The sequence below is a fragment of the Pygocentrus nattereri genome, chromosome 21 (assembly GCF_015220715.1).
Source record: "Pygocentrus nattereri isolate fPygNat1 chromosome 21, fPygNat1.pri, whole genome shotgun sequence".
In the NCBI taxonomy this organism is placed as follows: domain Eukaryota; kingdom Metazoa; phylum Chordata; class Actinopteri; order Characiformes; family Serrasalmidae; genus Pygocentrus; species Pygocentrus nattereri.
The window spans coordinates 14,927,391-14,945,607 of NC_051231.1; the positions used below are offsets into that span (position 1 = coordinate 14,927,391).

Consider the following 18,217-nt stretch of genomic DNA (forward strand, 5'->3'; position numbering starts at 1 on the left):
CAGATACTTACACGCTGGGTACCCACAGACGGACCGTCTTGTCTCTGGATGCCGAGGCCACCAGATGACCAGAAGGGGAGAACTGAACGGACGTCACTGCGTCCTTATGTCCCACAAATCTGTAAGCCCTCATCTGCGGCTTCAGATTCCAGATCATTATGCAGGAGTCCATGGAGCCAGTGGCTAGAATTAACATTAAACCAAAAACCAAAGTAATTACAATCAAAACTTTTCCATTGTTCAGTCTTAAACAGAAGCTCTCATGGAGCAGAGTTGATTTTACAGCAGAACTTTGATTAGCCGATGAGATAACATTCAGTTCATGTATCTGTTTAATAAAGATAAAATGGATGAAACTGGTTTTGAATGTGCAATGCAAATCTAATGCATTTACAGCCCTGTTTGGAATTCTCCCCCTTACAGAGGCAGTCTCTAATCCCATTTTCATGCCATTTCTTACTCTTTTGGCTAGACGTCTAATAGTGCTACATCACGCCAACTCGTTCTCTTTGGATTAAGGACACACTTCACCATGACACTCTTGAATGTGTTTGATGGACCTTAAAAGGCCAGAACCTTGACCACATCCATTGACATCTAACTTATCTGATACCTCCTTAATACAGACAATTTATTTTCTTTTTATATAGAATAAATTTATATAGAATATTTTCTTTCATAGATGGACTGTGACTTTGTTACAGATCCATATTTTACTTCTTTTTTTTTTCTTACTTTATTGCTTTGTACTTGTTTGTACGTTGCACTTGGTCACACATTTTATAAAAACACCAACAAAAAAAATACAAGAAACTGTACCACACCTATTTGCTTCATGTTACAGTTGAAGTCAACGCTGGTTATAGTGTCCCTGTGGCCCTTGAAGTGCCTTTCCAGTGTCGGATCATCCTGAGAAAACAAAAGCACTTAATAGGCAAAAGAGCCAACAGGGTGTAAGTAGATATGACATCACTACGGCTGGGCAATGTGACAATATATAGCACTATCAGAATAAATTATGCCACTATTTAATACAATATGGTTTCCTAAACATACAGTGTTTTTCGTCAGTACTAGTAGACCATCTGCATGCTTCACTATAAAGAGAGTTAAATTTGTCCCGTTTAACTGGATTTAGTGTTAAAAATTGATTAAAAGTCATTGTGTTCAGTACGTTTTTTTATGTAGCTCTAATGAAAAAATAAAGAGGGTGTATTGTGAACGTTTCTTTAAGTTTCACGATATTTTTGCCATATCGCCCATCTTTACAGATTACTAAGCTAACCTTACTACACACTTTACAAAGATGGTTCAGGTAGCAGTAGCAGAACCCTTTTTGGTGCTATACAGAACTTTATACAACACATTCTCCATCAATCCCAAGAACCCTTTCACCATGCTCACGATGCAAAGAGCCTTTTAAACACGCAAATTGGTGTATATAAAGCTAGAATTTATTGATCTAAGCAGAATAAATCCATTCCGTTTACAGAAGAACGATCTTTTTAAAGTGTGTAGCTTGGCTAGCTAGTTAATGAATCAACACTTACCAAAGCGCAGCTCATTTCTCTTTTTGAAAAGATAAAAATACTCGAAAACCAAGACGTTAATTTGACTAAATAATTAACGTGAAAAAGCAAAGCAGCGCAGAAACTAGCAAATACGTCTGAGAAACGTTAAAGCACCGTTAGTTGTATTTATAACAGTTAGCGTTGCTATGAGCCACAATTGTCACTTGATATGTAAACAGTTAGCTTAGCGTTAGCCAGGTTAAGTCCCTCTCCCGCTTGCCGGTAACAGGTGTTTACATAGCTAAAAGGCTCAACTTCACGTTTTGACAGTTCAGAACAAACTAGTTATTTGTTTGAGGGTATACAGAACATATATTTCGATTAAATCCAAAAACTAAGGTTTGCAAATCGGCCCCGGAGCAGACACAGCTCAGCAGGTCCTGCGCTCAGTAACAACAAACCGCTGCGAGTTTTGTTTTCCGCGCCGACTTGTAAACGAATCGTTATTGAACCGGTTCCGTTCAATGAATCGAGACATTTCACAAGACCAACTGAATCGAAACTTTCTGCGGCATCTGCGCGCGTTAGTTTCGCGACTAATGTTTTAATCAGTGGTTTGAATATGTAACGCAATAACATTTTAACATAGCGCACTGCCATTGTAGCATGGTATGAAAAAATCGCGAATCAAAGAGTCGTTGAACAGGGCTAAACTGTTAGGAAGGATCGGTTCGTTTGATTTAGTATGTTTTTTCGTGTTAAGAAAGAAAACATTGTGAATCAAGGAAACGTGGAATGGGACTAAACACTTCGACTGAATGGGTTTTTTATTTAGATTTCTCATGTTAAGCAAAAAGCATCGTGAATCAGGGAATCGAAGAATCCGAGTTAATGGTTTGAAAGAATCGGTTTGCTAAACCGAACCGTCCTTTAACCCCGCCTCCTAAAGACGTCAGCAATGGAAGTCCTCAGCGATTGTTTTTTTGTCAAAATAAAAGTTTCAGATTGTGAAAGTAATACTTGGGACATCATTCACCGATATGTTCCTAATTTTGTTAAATGTGTTCTTCACAAAGGTTCGCAGAAAAAGTCTACGTCAGATTCATGACTTGTTCTTAAAGCGTAAAAATGTTCACACCTTTGTGCTCTTGAGTTTAAGTAGATTCTGTTCTTAAAGAAGAGCAAACCACAAATAAGAAAACATCATGAATGTCAAAACACAATGTTTAAACCCGTTTGCCACTTCAGAAATAATGCATGCATAAAATTAACGTCACCTTTATCATGGATATTTACATTTTCGCTGATTTTATTCCGTAGGCAAAGCTAAACGATGAGAAATATGCTAATTGTTTACTAGAGATTCATAATGCAGGTTCTGAAGAGCAGCTACTTCAGTATGAATATTCTGTTATTACAACTTACTGGAGAAAACACGGACACAGCCCGAGTTTGCTGCTTTGTTTTTGCACTTAAACATAAAAATTTTAATAGAACTACAAATATATATATATATATATATATATATATATATATATATATATATATATATATATATATATATATATATCAATAAAATAAAATAAAAATATATATCTATATATAGCAAAGTTATTATTATTATTATTATTATTATTATTATTATTATTATTATTATTATTATTATAGTTTTCACCGCCATTTTTTGTTCGTCGCGTCTTTTATTTCCCACAATCCCCTTTAAGCTTCCTCTCTTCCGGTTGTACGTGCTGTTCGTGTAGCAGGTAGAAAAACTCCGCGTTTTACTTTATTAAAATCTGCTTCGATCCTTCATCTGTGTGAAACATTTACAGCAGATTATTTTCCTTAAGTGTAAAAAAACATTTGCTAGGCATATGGCTTGTAAAATTTTGGTGTTTTAGCCAAAAGTGTACGTTTTTAAAGGGTTAGCATCGAGCTGGGGAATATGTTCTGCAGCCGCAGACGGTTTGGCTCTGAATGTAGAATAAAGCTGACGTTTATTTTTGTTCTGAATGTGTTGCAAATATGGGGACTTTGTATTGTATTCGTATATTAGTGTTATTTACACGGCTGGAGTTAGCTTTTTACTCGAATTGTCCGTTCCACCTTAAACAGTGCTGCGTTTAAGGTGGAATATAAGAAGTCAAGCGACTAAAATTCTTAGAGAAGAGAGCCTCACGGTACTGTTCAGCCCAAATGCTGATGTGACGAACTCTGAGCTGTGTCCTATTTCATGATATCTGTATTTGTTATTGACAGACATCCTGATTGAAAATGGCGAAGTCTAAGAACCACACCACGCACAACCAGTGTAAGTGTTACTGTACTGTTCAGTGAGCAGACAGCAGATCATTGAGCTTTTAAAGTGGCCGTTTGCTGATTTAGCTTTGCAGAATGATCTGATATAATTTTTTTTATGTTTGCAGCCCGCAAGTGGCACAGAAATGGCATCAAGAAGCCTCGGTCTCAGCGCTATGAGTCTCTGAAGGGGGTGAGTGTATTAACGACACCGTTAGTAAAGATGATTATTTAAGGGCACTTTAGTAAAGGAATGGTTCTGTATAAACCTTGTGGTTCTATATAGATCCATTTCTTGCGTAGATGTTTGCATGATGGAATGTTTCTTCTGGTTAAGAGAGAATGTGTTGTATAATGGTGCTGTCAGAGCAAAACCCTATCTCCTGTTTTTCAGTTTTTAATAGTTTGAAAAAGCCTGCTGCCTTTCGCATTGTGTGTAAATTGTGTGATGAATGAACTAAAAGAAATGACCCAATTGATCATTTCATTAACCTGATTTTTAAAAAATGGTTAAGGTGGTTAACTTGACTTCTATTTTTCTCATGTAAAGTTATCATTTTGGAGATGCAAGGTTTGCAGTTATATGGTTCTGTATAGCACCAAAAATGTCTTCTGTTGTTATATGCTTGGCATTGTAACAATAAAAACTCTTGGTGCTATATAGATCCCCTTTAAGGGTGCAGTGGTTGTACATGGAATTCATGTTTCTAAATACACCCATTTCCTTTACTAAAGAACACTTGAAGAACCTTGCGTGTACATTTTATCTTATGTCCCAAAGAGTATTGTCAGCTGTCCAAGAGTGAAAAATGGTCATCTAAAGTACTTTTACATTGCATTTATCTCTTAAATATTTGTAGTTCTATTAAAATTATGTTTAAGTGCAAAACAAAGCAGCAAACTCGGGCTGTGTCCGTGTTTTCTCCAGTAAGTTGTAATAACAGAATATTCATACTGAAGTAGCTGCTCTTCAGAACCTGCATTATGAATCTCTAGTAAACAATTAGCATATTTCTCATCGTTTAGTTTTGCCTACAGAATAAAATCAGCGAAAATGTCCATGTTAAAGGTGACGTTAATTTTATGCATGCATTATTTCTGAAGTGGCAAACGGGTTTAAACATTGTCCTGCGCACTAGTTTTTTAAATGTTGGTCTAGAGGCTTTAGTTGTTTTCCAGCTCCAGTCATGTAGTTCACCTGCACGGTTTTTGCTCTAACGTACAGTCGCTGGTATTTGCAGTCTTGTCTTAGAAATGTGGTGGAACTCTTTGGCCCTGTTTTTTAGTGCTCATTCTGCTGAGAAGTTTAGCAAAACAGCTGTTTATAAATGGCTGCTACATGAAATGTTCCACATTGATTAAATGTCTTACAGAAGATGGTTGTAAAGTCAAGATAACATTGTAATAAGTTGATGATAAAGTAACGTGTGTAATTAAAATAGTCTACAGACTCCATTATTCATTTACTGATCATATTCATCCAGTATTCTTTATTGATCACTTTAACAGCACCGTTGAACTTCTGGGCAGTTTTTCTATTATGTTTGTGTACAATAACTTGGCATTCAGTGTGTAGTTATTCAGAACACAGTGAAATACTGTAGTTTATATTAGTCAGGGCAAAACCATGCAGTGATTCTCACACATTTCATTAAACTGGAATGCTGTCTGTTTAGACTAAATTAATTTTACCCTGGTTTAAGCTCTGATTTTCTGTCTGGCCGAGTCCGTGCAGGTTGGCTCTAGTGTGCAGATTTTGGGTCAGTTAGAATCGACAGCTGGAGAGAGAATAGAGTGGTGTGTGAGGGGCGCAGACTCAGATTTTTGGCCTCCCGATCACGCTTCAGGCCAGTTGGAGTTTATCAAACGTGTTTGATTTTTTTAAACTGATCAGTGACTCGCATCTGAACGTACCCCTGCATCAGTCAGTGAAAACTGAGATTGAAAGAAGAAAATGCAGCAACTAAACAAAGGTCACACCTGTGGAACAAAGCTTTTTAATGAGCTGAGTTTATATACATCTAAAACTCTAAAAACAACCAGACGGGTCATATCTTTACATCCATAATTCCCACTTAAACATGTTTACCTGCTGTTGCTTTAGTGTCCACACAAACAGTAGACAAAACAGCAGCTGCTTCATTTTTATTTGCGTCTCCTAGTAATAGGAGAAAAGTTTGTGCGGGTTCAGTTCGGTTGAGCAGCTGCTTAAAAGTTTTGTGATCTTCAGTATTTCAATCGCCTGAAATCTGCTAAAACCAGTCAGATAACGTGAGGTGCTCAGTCTTTTACAGTCTGTAATGACTATATATCATGTAGTGTACCTGAGGCTTAAGTCATAGATCCCGCTTTGTGAGATGGGGCCCAGGCGTGTCCTGTTTTATAAAGTTCGGTGTAGCTGCAGGTCTTCATTCCAAGTAGAAGCGCACCTGATTCCACTTGTTTAATCAGTTAGTCTGAAGTCAACAGCTGATCATGTGAGCTCCTGCTGTGTTAGTGAATACCTGCAGCCACACCAGCTCTCTGTGGGTAATATAGGACAGCATTGCGGTAGGTGGTTGGTAGCGAGTGCCGCATTAACAATGAACAATGGCTATGTTTACATGCAAAGATTTTTGCCAATCCGATTGAACACAGTCGGATTACAGATTCAGACTGAGGTGTTTATCTGCTCACTCTAGTCAACAATCTGACAAATCTTTGCTTACATGCCGACTACAAGTAATCGATGCAAAATTACGGGCATGCGTGGAGCAGCGCTGAGAGTGAATGTTACCATGACAGCGAACATCACGTGAGGTCCAGTCAGCGTGAGATGAGTTTCCAGTCGGCGTGCTTGAGTTTTTAATGGCTTTAAACTGATGCCAGGCTCATAAAAACGTCCTTCACATGCACTTATAAAGGAAGACGTCGTGCCACCGCAGTCTTTTAAAGCTCAGAGTATAAACCTTGTCTCCTCTGCAGACCAGTTTCTGCTCCGCCATGCTGAACGGTATGAACCTTTCGCTATGACGCACCGCGTATGCGCAGAACGTACTTACACAATCCGATTGGAGTGTAATCGGATTCAGGCGTTTACACGGATATTATTCTTCTAATTAACGGATTATTTAGAGGTTTACCCACCTCGTTCAATCGGATAGAAATTGTATTCCGATTGGCCTCGATCGGATTAGTCTATTCCGATTGAGGTGTTTACATGGATGTATTCTATTCCTATTGAGCTATTACTCAGATTATTAACGGATTATCAGGCTGCATGTAAACGTGGCTAATCATATGCTGCTGGTTTCAAAACCTTGTTTCTCTGAAGTGATGACTTTAGAGGACGAAAAAACATACGTAACATATGTCAGTGGACCGACATTCATCTTGAAATTTACACACGACCTAAATGACTTTTTTTTTCTTCAGTTTTTTACCTAATTAAAAAAAAAAAGACAAAGGACGAAAATGGAGACTGAAGGTTTTGATGAATGAGATTCAGAATGTTTTAAATGCAGCCATCAGATGGCGACAGACTGCACTTTCCTGCTCACAGGCGGACAAGATCATTTGTACAAATTGCATTTAATGCTAACTTTTTTTTCCTCTCCAACAGGTTGATCCTAAGTTCCTGAGGAACATGCGTTTTGCCAAGAAACACAACAAAAAGGGGTTGAAGACCATTGCAAAGAAGGAGGCTTCCAAATAGTCAGGAGCTCTTCAGGAGAATCAGCGATGTACAGATATTGCAAAAGGACTTTGTACCATCCAGAATAAAGCCATGCTTTGTTAATTGGAATGTGTTAAATGGAATCTTTAATTTGCCATCATACACTCATCTTCTGCTTTTATACATTAGTTGTTTTGCTCCACATTTAAACCTTTTTCTGCTAAAATTTAGAAAACTTAATTCCCCTTTTAAATGAGGGCTAACTTACTAGCCGCTGATGGCTGCATCTTTACTGGTATTTGTTAACTGCATGTACAGTCCTCTTAGTCACTTGAACATCCTATTAAAAGGGCTCCTGAATAGAGGAAGTAATCAGGAATTTCAAGTTCAAATTATTAATAAACAGCCTGACACAAGTGCATGAAAGTTGCAAAGTCAGGTGAAAACCACAGCTCAGTCAAATAGAGAATTTGAGGTAATGACCAGTGCAAAGTAGTGCTTAACATCCATGACATTAATTTAGATTAGGTCCCAAGCAGTCAGAAATTCCATTATAATGGTTTTGTGGCAAATACAGAAGCTGGCGTGTTTTTGTGCAGCTCAGCAGCCGCACATTAGGTATAATAATTTGATATAATGCATAATTTGAACAGACCTGATGCCCTTTACATTTGGTAATTACATGACGGATGGACCAAAATTACGTGTAAGTGTCATTTTGGACATGTTTTTTTGTGACAGCTGCGAGCTGTTGCCAGAAGTATTCAGTCACTTTTGGAAATAGTGTATATATTGCAGCTGATTATATTATATTGATTATATTCCTTCATCAGTTCCCACAGGACACTGTTGGCTGGATATTTTTGGTTGGTGGACTATTCTCAGTCCAGCAGTGACACTGAGGTGTTTAAAAACTCCAGCAGCACTGATGTGTGTGATCCACTCAGACCAGCGCAACACACACTAACACTCCACCACCACATTAGAGTTACTGCAGTGCTGAGAATGATCCACCACCCAAATAATACCTGCTTTCTGAAGGTCCATGGGGGTCCTGACAACTGAAGAGCAGGGTAAAAGGGGGCTAACAATATGCAGAGAAACAGATGAACTACATTAGGTAAGTGTAGAACTACAAAGGGCACCTATATAGTAAGTGGAGCTGATAAAATTGACTGAGTGTAGAGGTGGTCATAATGTTATGCCTGATCAGTTCATTAGGTTCACTGGTGGTTTTGAATAGTAAATAACATTTCTATATTTGTGTTGTAGTCATGGTGACCCCTACAATCAACCATTTCACATTGTATGATTTCCGCTGACAGCTATGCCTGCGACTGTTAACCTGTGGAGATGATTGTACATTGCTGTGACCAGTCTGTGACCTTTTGGGGAAGCATTGAGTTTTCGCATGCCTTCCAGATTGACTGGTGGTTAACTTTCCGAAGTCACTGGGCTGTTGGATCCTTTCCTATCATCACCTGGTCTAGATATAGCTGCGGCCTGTTTGACAACTGTGCTAATCCCAATGGCTCTCCTACAGGGCGGAGGATGGAAGCTTTGCAAGTTCAGCCGGGCCCCCAGTGAGCTCTACCACTAAACCTGCCCGTTGACTGATGGAGCTAAAGCTGGTGTCCCACAGTTCATATGCTGTTTAGAACCTCGGCTTCCAAAGCAGAAGTTCAGAGGTCTGGAGAGTGGAATGTCTTGAAATGTGGATTAATAACAGCTGGACATGAGTAGAAGATTAAAAAAAATCACACAAATTGGTTCTATTTAGAACTGAGTTCTATACACACTTATAAAACATGGTTCTTCAGTGTTTCTTTAATAAATACAATGGTTCTATATAGCACCAAAAAGGGTTATTCTATTGTGACAAGCTTGAGGTCGTAACAGATGAACCCTTTTTAGAGCTATATAGAAAGATTTTTAAAAAGGTTCTGTATGAAACCAGATACAACATATTCTACATAAATCTGAAGAACTATTTCATGATCCAATGAACCCTTTAATCATACAAAGTGTTTATGGTTCAATACCAAACAATTTTCTTCACTTCAAGAACCCCATTAGAACCCTCTTGTTTAAGCATGTATATAGCACCAAAGATGGTTCTTCTGTTGTTATGATCTTTACATCCTAACAGTAGCAGAATTGTGCTGTATAGAACCATTTTCAAAATGGTTCTGTATGGAACCATATACAACACATTCTCAATCAATCTGAAGAATGATTTTTAACCCTGCAAAGAATTTGAGCAAGCAAATGGGCCTTTGAGTGTTTGGGGTTCTATGTAGAACCATTTTCTTTACAAAAGAACCCTTAAAAAATCCTCAAAATGAAGGGTTGCTACGGTATCCCACATGGTTCCTAGGTGGTTGCTATGGTATTATAGGTAGGTGCTAGGATGTTGCTAGTTCGTGGCAACCATATCCCAGGTTGTTGCTTGCAGATTGCTAGGTAGTTGCTAGGTTATCCCAGGTGGTTGCTATGATATCTCACATGGTTAACTGCGTGTTTCCAATGGACTTGTGATTTAAGCTGGGTGCACTAACGTCTCCATCAATCTGAAGAACCATGCAAAGATCCATTTTAAAATGAAAGGGTTCTAAAAAGAACCATTGCCTTTACTAAAGAACCCTTGAAGAGCCATCTGTTTTAAGATGTACTTACTACTGCAGTGGAATGTCTTAGAACATCCAGCATAGAAACTACGAGGCTGAAATTGACTTTTATTCTAAGCTGAATAAGCCTGGTGCGGCAGAATTCAAACAAGGGTATGAAGCCACATAGGATTAAAGTTTGTACATCTCTTTTCTTCTCTATCTAAAACAAAACTCTAAAACTCCAGAAAATGAGAGGTGTGATCAACAGGGAAGTGGAACAGGAGCTGAACCAGTACAACAGAATGAAATAATGAATTAAAACCCAAAAAAGAGAATTAGTGACCAAATGTTAAGATTAAGTATCATTTTAAAATACTTGAAGGTACAAGTTGGTCAAAATGTACTGAAGTACATGTAACTGAGTAAGTTACTGCCGACCCCTTGACATTAGAAAACTACGACACATTTTTATTTGAAGGCCTTTATTACGTAATATAGCAGTGGGATAGAAAACATCACGCATGAAGGAAATCATGTAAAACAGCAGTGAGATCTCAAAAAACAGTAATGCATCTCAAATAAGTGTAAACTCAGCGTATAGCTCTCAGTTTTCCCAAAACTGATATTTGTGTGGTTTACTCCACTCCCTTCATGAATTCCAGGAACTCTGAAATGGAAAAAGTTCATTCGACATCGTTAGTGTGTTATACATTCCACCTTTGGTTCCTTGAAAACACTTTCAATGGGTAGTTCTTCAGAGAACCATTTCTGTAAATCAGATGTGTGAGTGTGAAGAACGTTGAAAAAGTTCAAAGAACCTCCACATAATGGAAAGGATCTAGGAAGAATGTTTAAATTGGTTTACAACCTTTATATCATGTGATGTAAATGTCTCATTTACAACAATGCTTAGAACCAAACGTGGTTCCTCTATGGCAGTAGTGTAAAACTGTGCTCTTAACAGTAAAGGTGATAACAAAGGGTACAATTCCATAAAATGACCACTTGTGGTTCCCTAAAGATCTTTTCAGTGGATAGTCCTTCAGTAAACTGTTTTTATAAGTGTGTGAGTGTGAAGAGCCTTTTAAAAGATAAGAGAACCTCAAAATGAGGCTTAAATTGGTACAGAAACTTTAAGCCAAGTGAAGGTTCTTTAAACCTTTTAAAAGTCATTTACACCCACTAATCTTTTTTCAAACCTGGTTCTTTAAGGAACTAAAAGTGGTTATTTGATGGCATTGTTCAAAGAACCCATTGTGGCAGTGTTTTGGAAAAGTTCCTACAGAGTTGTGACCCAGAAGGAACCCAGTTTGACACACCTGTTCTATAGATTTGCTCCAATAATGCTTTTTGGCAGAGGCCTTCTGTAACAGTGATTCTGACATTCGTTCAGTTGCACGTGTGCATTATTATTTTTGACATTAACATAAGATTAGTTTAGATTTAAAGAGTTATTACCATCATAATCTATCTTCCCATCATTGTTCTTGTCCCCATCTTTCATCAGTTCTTCTACATCGTCTTCAGTGATGGCCTCTCCAGTAGACGTCAGCATGGCCCGAAGCTCATCTATGTCAATATAACCGTCTCTGTTTCTGTGAGCAGAAATCTGGGTTAAAAGAAGTTTTATTTGGCTTTTATGCTGCTTATTTATTCCACACAGTTCCATTAGTGTCTCATTAGAATCCCCAATTTAACTACTGGAAATATGTTCTAGGTGACAGAATGGCAGAAAATAAGCAGTTAAGATGTGTCAGAGTGGGTTGGTGTGAAATGCTCTGTTCTAGAGAAACTTAGCGAGTGATTGGAACCAGACATCCACCTCTAAAAGCTCCATCACAGAAAGTTATTGCATTAAATGGTTATGGATACACTGCCTGATATCTGAGACATTGGAAGAAAACCTGTTCTGTCAGATTTTCCACTATTTTTCCATCATCACCATTCCATATAAAACTCAGTAGACGTGTAGGTTCACTGGTGGTTTTGGATAGTAAATAAACTATCTAGATTTGAGTTGTAGTTATAACTCCTAGTTCATATCATCACCACTGTAAAGTAATCTGAACCATTTCACACCAAACCACTCTGAAGGACTTTGTGTACATCTCATACACTCAATTATGCAAAAACATCTGAAAAATTGGTGGAATTACCTTTTAAGGTCTTCTCTTCTCAGTAATTGTTTCCATTTTTTATCTCTTATCTAAAACAAGACTCACTTGTCAAACATTCGGAAGAGGTCGGCTAGCTCCTCCTCAGACTTGGCTTTACTATCGTCCTTCATACATCTCACCATCATCACCAGGAACTCGTCAAAATCAACTGTGCCGCTACCTGTGCAGTCAATGTGTTATATAGCATCATAAAAATGAATGTGCACATCACTACTAAAAAACAGGAGTTATTTTTGGTGGTTGTGATTAATGAAGTGTAGTCTATCACTAATGTACTTAAACAGTAATAGCCTCTGCTCTTCTGGAATGCTTTACACTAGATGACAGAACATTGCTGTGAGGATTTGACTTAGCATTAATGAGGTCAGGCACTGATGTTGGATGGTCATTTCTGGATCAGTCCAACTCATCCCGAAGGTATTGGATGGGCTCCATCACTCCAGAGCACTGTTTTCATTGCCCCACAGACCAATGCTGGGGGGCTTTATACCCTTCTAGCTCACACTTGTCACTGAGCATGGTGTGCTTAGGATCATGTGTAGCTGCTCCAGAGCATCTCCTTCTATTGGTCAATACTTTTCTATACAGATTTTACAAGTTAGAAGGACTGTCTGGATATGTTTGAACAGATATTGTGTTGTGACAAGCTTATGGAAGCACGTTTATTCTTGCTACCAATATTTACCATCTTCGTCTACTTCATCAATCATCTCCTGCAGCTCCTCTGGTGTGGGGTTCTGGCCCAGCATCCTCATCACTTTGCCCAGCTCCTTAGTGCTGATACAGCCGTCTTCAGCGTCCTGCACAAACACCTCAAACGCAGCTTTAAACTCTGCAGGTCACATGAGACGGCTGAGATCACTGCTAGGCTCAAACACACGAAGCACTTTATCTGCAAACTAATTTGTGATTAAAGAGATACTCTGGACAAAGTAAAAAATGCAGGCATCACAACATCTGTCGTAGACATGAGCACTGTCCTCCTGCAGTAGTGCTGCAGTGTCTTTACAGTGAGATTTTACAGTTTGAGGTCTAGAAAACTCCTTTCCAGACCTTCCAGCAGCTCCAGTGCAGTTGCCAGATTTCATAGCATGTCCTGTTGTGTTTGTCAGAGCTTGCGTTGTATCCAATCACTGCATTATTTCTGCGCGTAAATCTGTTCAGCTCTGTGTGCTGTGAGTGAGCCTGTCACAGCAGTGTAGAAGCTGGACTGTGATGCTTTTTGCTCTGTGTTGGCTGGGGGGATCATGTTCATTCAGAGTGGCGGCGCTACAGGACATTCTTAGAACTTTATTTTAATACATTTTCTCAGATTTCCTGAATTTTAAAAGTTTATTTAAAAATAAATTTAGCTGAGTTTACACGTAGATGATTTACCAGTACTGCATTGTTGTAACTAGTTTTCATTGCATCATTTTAACATAAAATATTAAAAAATAAAATACTCCTTCTGTCATAATTTTATATCATAATTTCTCAGAGGTTCTCAGAGGTGCACTTTATGTCCTGTTTGTCTTTAAACTAACTAGACTACATTTTAAACAAGCCAAAGACTCATGATAACATATTTCTACAAAAATATCTGAAAATATTACCTCAGATTTTGATAAGTGCTGCTGCAAAATCAAGCATTTCAGTCTGCAACAATCACAAAACAGTCCAGCTCCTGAAGTAGTTTGAGTGATCAGAAGTATCTTGGGTGAATTTACACTTGCCAAGTATAAATGGGTGACCAAGTATAAATGAGGTCAACAGTTTGGCTCTTCATCTCTAGCCCTCATAGCCAAGAGAGCCCAGCTGCACCTCTACTTCCTGCGGAGACTGAAGAAGGCTCATCTCCCCCCTCCCATCCTCACCATGTTCTACAGGGGGACTGTGGAGAGCATCCTGAGCAGCTGCATCATCGCTTGGTTTGGGAATTGCGCCGCCACAGACCGCAAGACCCTACATCGTATAGTGAGGACAGCTGAGAAGATCATTGGGGTCTCTCTCCCCTCATGGATTTCTACACCACACGTTGTATCCGAGAAAGCCACTTGTATTGTGGATGACCCCATCCATCCCTCACACACTGCTTTCACTGCTGCCGTCTGGCAGAAGGTCCCGGAGCATCTGTCAGATTCTGCAACCGCTTTGTTCCGCAAGTAATCATGTTTTTAAACTCATAAGGACTTAACCCCTACCCCCACCCCTCTCGCTCTCTCGCTCTCTCTCTCTCTCTCTCTCTCTCTCTCTCTCTCTCTCTCTCTCACACACACACACACACACACACACACACATCTTTTTATACTCTACTTGTACCATTGCTGCTAACACTGGGTTTACACTGTTTATTCAGGTTTTACTACCTCAGTAACTGCTGTGTTTATGTATGTTATCTGACTGCGTAAACTATCAGATCACAGCATGTTCTCACTACCTTATGTCCAGAAATGTGTGTTGAGTCAGTGCTGCACTGTCCTGTGTACTTTGTACTTTTTATTCCTTGTTGCACCATGTTTTTCCTGGAGGAACAATTTCATTCCACGGTATACTTGTACATACATGGAATGAAAATAAAAGCCTCTTGACTTGACTTGACTTGAATAAATATAGAATATCAGTTTTCTTCGACAGTCGAGGTAAGAGTAAGACTAACGCTAGCTTGGTTGTATTTATTTGCCTGTAGCCCAGTAGCTAGGCTTTACCACAGGGATTCCCAAAGCTACTCTGATAGATTTGCATAATGCAGGCCTATCATAAGTTTTTGGAAGACTAGGATTATTTTGTACCACTGTGCAGTTTAGCAGTGGCCCTAATGTCGCACGCCCTTTAAAATCATTAGATAATAAAATTTATTTATTTTCTTCTCAAGTAACGAGATTAAAATAGCCATAGTCATTACTCCTGATTCAGTATGCAACCCTTGTATGTTAATTATAGAGGTTAAGCTGCGGCTGTGCTCAGTGGTGATGGACAAATGGAGTCATATGCTGGGGTTCATCAGGACCAGCTACATGCAGACTACATAATCAGGTGTTGACCGGAGCGGAGTGTAATGGGATGCCATCCTGCCACTGCTACTGCTTTTCTACATAATTTTTTCTTGTTTTGAGTAATGTTTGTTGTTTTTAGTAAATTTTCAATTTTATCTAGTAAAATTTATTTGTTTTGAGAAATAATGCAGACAATGTTTCAAGACATAAGGCTTAAATCAGGTAAAATGACCTGGTAGTGGAATACATTTTCACTAAAAAGTGAAATAATCTTATAATATTCTTACCACAATATCATAATTAGCAATATTCTATATATGGACTCCATTGAAGATAACATGTCATGTTTTACAGTGTGGATTAAGGTGAGATATATGATTATGATACGGCAATGTAATATAATACACTGACTGCATTATCTCAAATGTACTAAGAGTTTTTTAGGTCAAACTGTCAAGTCACAATCAGGTAAAAGAGGAGGTTGACACCTAGTCCAGCTCAGTATTCTTCAGTTTTTTCCCCTTATTCATATCTGTTAATGAGTGGATGAATAGAGCCAGAGTAATACTAATAGTGAAGCCATCTCCTCATATATCTTGGTTGTTGTTGTCCAGAAAGTTATTTCTGTTTCCACAGACACACATATGACGAAAGCTGTTTACTAGTCTTACCACTTTTTTGCTCCTCAGTGAGCTGCTCCACCTGCAAATGAGTATAAAGTGTCATTTGAGCTATTCAATGCACAATTTCAAGCATATTTAATTCAATACACCTGCTTTTTGTTGGGGAACCCCACTGATTTGATTTGAAGTTCCTGCATAATTTGATGGTAAAGATGTACACAGAGTCATTTAGAGTGGTTTGATGTGAGACGTCTCATTTTAGAGAAACTTACCAAGTCAGAATTGTTCACAGTGGTGGTGATAGGAACCAGACGTCCACCTCTAAAAGCTCCCTCACAGAAAGTTATTACATGAAATGGTTATGAATGTACCGCCTGACGTCTGAGACATTGTTTTATGATAGTGTTTGAGAACTTAAAATCCGTTCATGGTGGAGGGATATATAATATGCAGGGTGTTGTGAGGCAAAATAGTCCCCAAAGAAACGTGTTATTATTATTTTCCCATCATCAGTATTCTATATAACTCAGAAGGCACATGTAGGTTCACTGTTGGTTTTGGATAGTAAATAAAATATCTATATTTGTGTGGTAGTCATGTGACCCCTGGTTCCTATCACCACCACTGTAAAGACATCTGAGCCAGTTCAGACCAAACCACTTTGAATGACATGCACTACATTATATCACACACATTTAAAAAAGATGGCTCTTCAAGTGTTCTTTAGCAAAGACAATGGTTTTATTTAGGGCCATGAGTTCCATATAGGACCCTTTCATGCTTAAATGATTCTTTGTATGGTGAAATGGTTCGTCGGAGTGATAGAGAATGTGTTGTGTATGATTCTATATAGAGCCTTTTTGAAAATGGCTCTGTGTAGCACCAAAGAGGATTCTTGCATTTATTACGATATCAAGCTAGTTATAATTGAAGAACCCTCTTTGGTGCTATATACAACCATATTCAACACTTCCTTTAATTCTTTAATAATCCTTTAGTCTGAAGAACCATCTCACCATGCAAGGTTCTACAATGAAGTTTGCCTTTACTAAAAAACCCTTGAAGAACTGTAAAGTAAAACTATATGTGCAGATATTTTAGCAAGTTTGCATTTTATATTATATTATTAATAAATATTACAGTGTTCTTACCGCTGCTTTATAGATGTCATCCATAGTGAGAGAAGTTTCTGGGTTCCCTCTCTGCCTGATGGATTTAGGGATCTAGATGGCCTGCATGGTTTTATAGCTCAGACCCCCTCACTCCCTGGACAATAATAGGAATAATTCATGACCAACTGGCACAGACAGCAATTATGCCTTTATAGTGAGGTCAAATATGTTTGTCAGCTGTAGAACAGTGACCTTTAGTAGCTGCTTATCCTCTTTAGATGGTCCTGAATGTAGTGCTGGCCAATACTGATCAAATTCAGTAGCTTTTCTACTGTATCAGAATCTGAAAAATCAGAATTATTAAGTTTTCTTTGGGGACTATTTTGCCTTAGAACTCCCTGTATGTATTCCTCCATCAAGAACGTATTTTACGTTCTTAAAATGATCGTAGAACAATGTCTCAGACATCAGGCAATGTATTCATAACCGTTTCATGTAATATCTTTTTATGAGGGAGCTTTTAGACGTGGACGTCTGGTTCCTATCACCACCACTGTGAACAATTCTGACTCAGCAGTGCGTTTCACACCAGCCATAAACAACTTTGTTTACATCAATTCAAAGGTGCAGTGTGTGAGATTTAAGGGGATCTATTAGCAGAAATGGAACGTAGTAACAAAGCCCTGTTTTCATTTGTGTATAATCACCTGTAATTATGAATTGTTGTTTTTTTTTTGTTAGCTTAGATTGAGACCTTCATGTCTACATAGTGAACAGACTTTTCCAAAAGAGGCCGCCGTGTTGCGCCGCCATGTTTCTACACTAGCCCATAACAGACAAACCAAACTTTGACACTAGAGGGTGTCTTTCACACTTTTACACTGAAGCAGCCGCTTGAATTTGGTGGGGCTCCGGTCGGAAGACAAGAAAGAAGAAGAATCAGGGGTCACTGCCAGCTGACCATTTTGTGCTGTGAGAAATTTGAGAACCCCAATTTTGAAAAATGGAGGATAAACTTATCAATTAGCAGAAGAAAAAAAGTGAGAGATGGTGAATCCTCACCGACAAAGAAGAGAAAGCATGAAGAAGCAAAACCAAACCAGGATGACGGCAGAAAATCTAACGGCCATCGTAGATTGCACCGTACACGGCCAGGTGCAATCTGCAACCTCACCACTAGATGCCACTAAAGCTTACACACTGCAACTTTAATTCTAATAAAAAAAAAAGGTATTCTCCGTCAAATATAGTAGCATG

The 18,217-nt window shown here is 38.5% G+C and overlaps 3 protein-coding genes across 3 annotated transcripts in view; 1 reads left to right on the forward strand and 2 right to left on the reverse strand.

Annotated features, from left to right (window-relative positions):
* Window positions 1-1,960, reverse strand: part of poc1a (POC1 centriolar protein A) — an 89,060-nt gene extending 87,100 nt beyond the window's left edge. Inside the window, exons 1-3 of the mRNA XM_017692711.2 lie at window positions 1,551-1,960; window positions 825-909; window positions 12-183 (exon numbers count right to left, since the gene is read on the reverse strand). Coding sequence (XP_017548200.1) covers window positions 12-183; window positions 825-909; window positions 1,551-1,565 — 272 coding nt within the window. The 5' untranslated portion in view covers window positions 1,566-1,960. The remainder of the gene's footprint in view (window positions 1-11; window positions 184-824; window positions 910-1,550) is intronic.
* A 1,241-nt stretch (window positions 1,961-3,201) lies between these two features.
* On the forward strand, window positions 3,202-7,593 carry rpl29 (ribosomal protein L29). Its single transcript, XM_017692786.2, has 4 exons — window positions 3,202-3,274; window positions 3,771-3,822; window positions 3,938-4,002; window positions 7,411-7,593. The coding sequence occupies exons 2-4, from the start codon at window positions 3,786-3,788 to the stop codon at window positions 7,501-7,503; spliced, it is 195 nt and encodes a 64-aa protein (XP_017548275.1). The 5' UTR covers window positions 3,202-3,274; window positions 3,771-3,785; the 3' UTR covers window positions 7,504-7,593.
* Window positions 7,594-10,614: 3,021 nt separating this feature from the next.
* Window positions 10,615-17,023, reverse strand: LOC108424583 (troponin C, slow skeletal and cardiac muscles-like). Its single transcript, XM_017692712.2, has 6 exons — window positions 17,000-17,023; window positions 15,897-15,927; window positions 12,936-13,082; window positions 12,296-12,410; window positions 11,532-11,668; window positions 10,615-10,740 (listed from the first exon to the last, which is right to left on the reverse strand). The coding sequence occupies exons 1-6, from the start codon at window positions 17,021-17,023 to the stop codon at window positions 10,709-10,711; spliced, it is 486 nt and encodes a 161-aa protein (XP_017548201.1). The 3' UTR covers window positions 10,615-10,708.
* Between the last annotated feature and the right edge of the window lie 1,194 nt (window positions 17,024-18,217).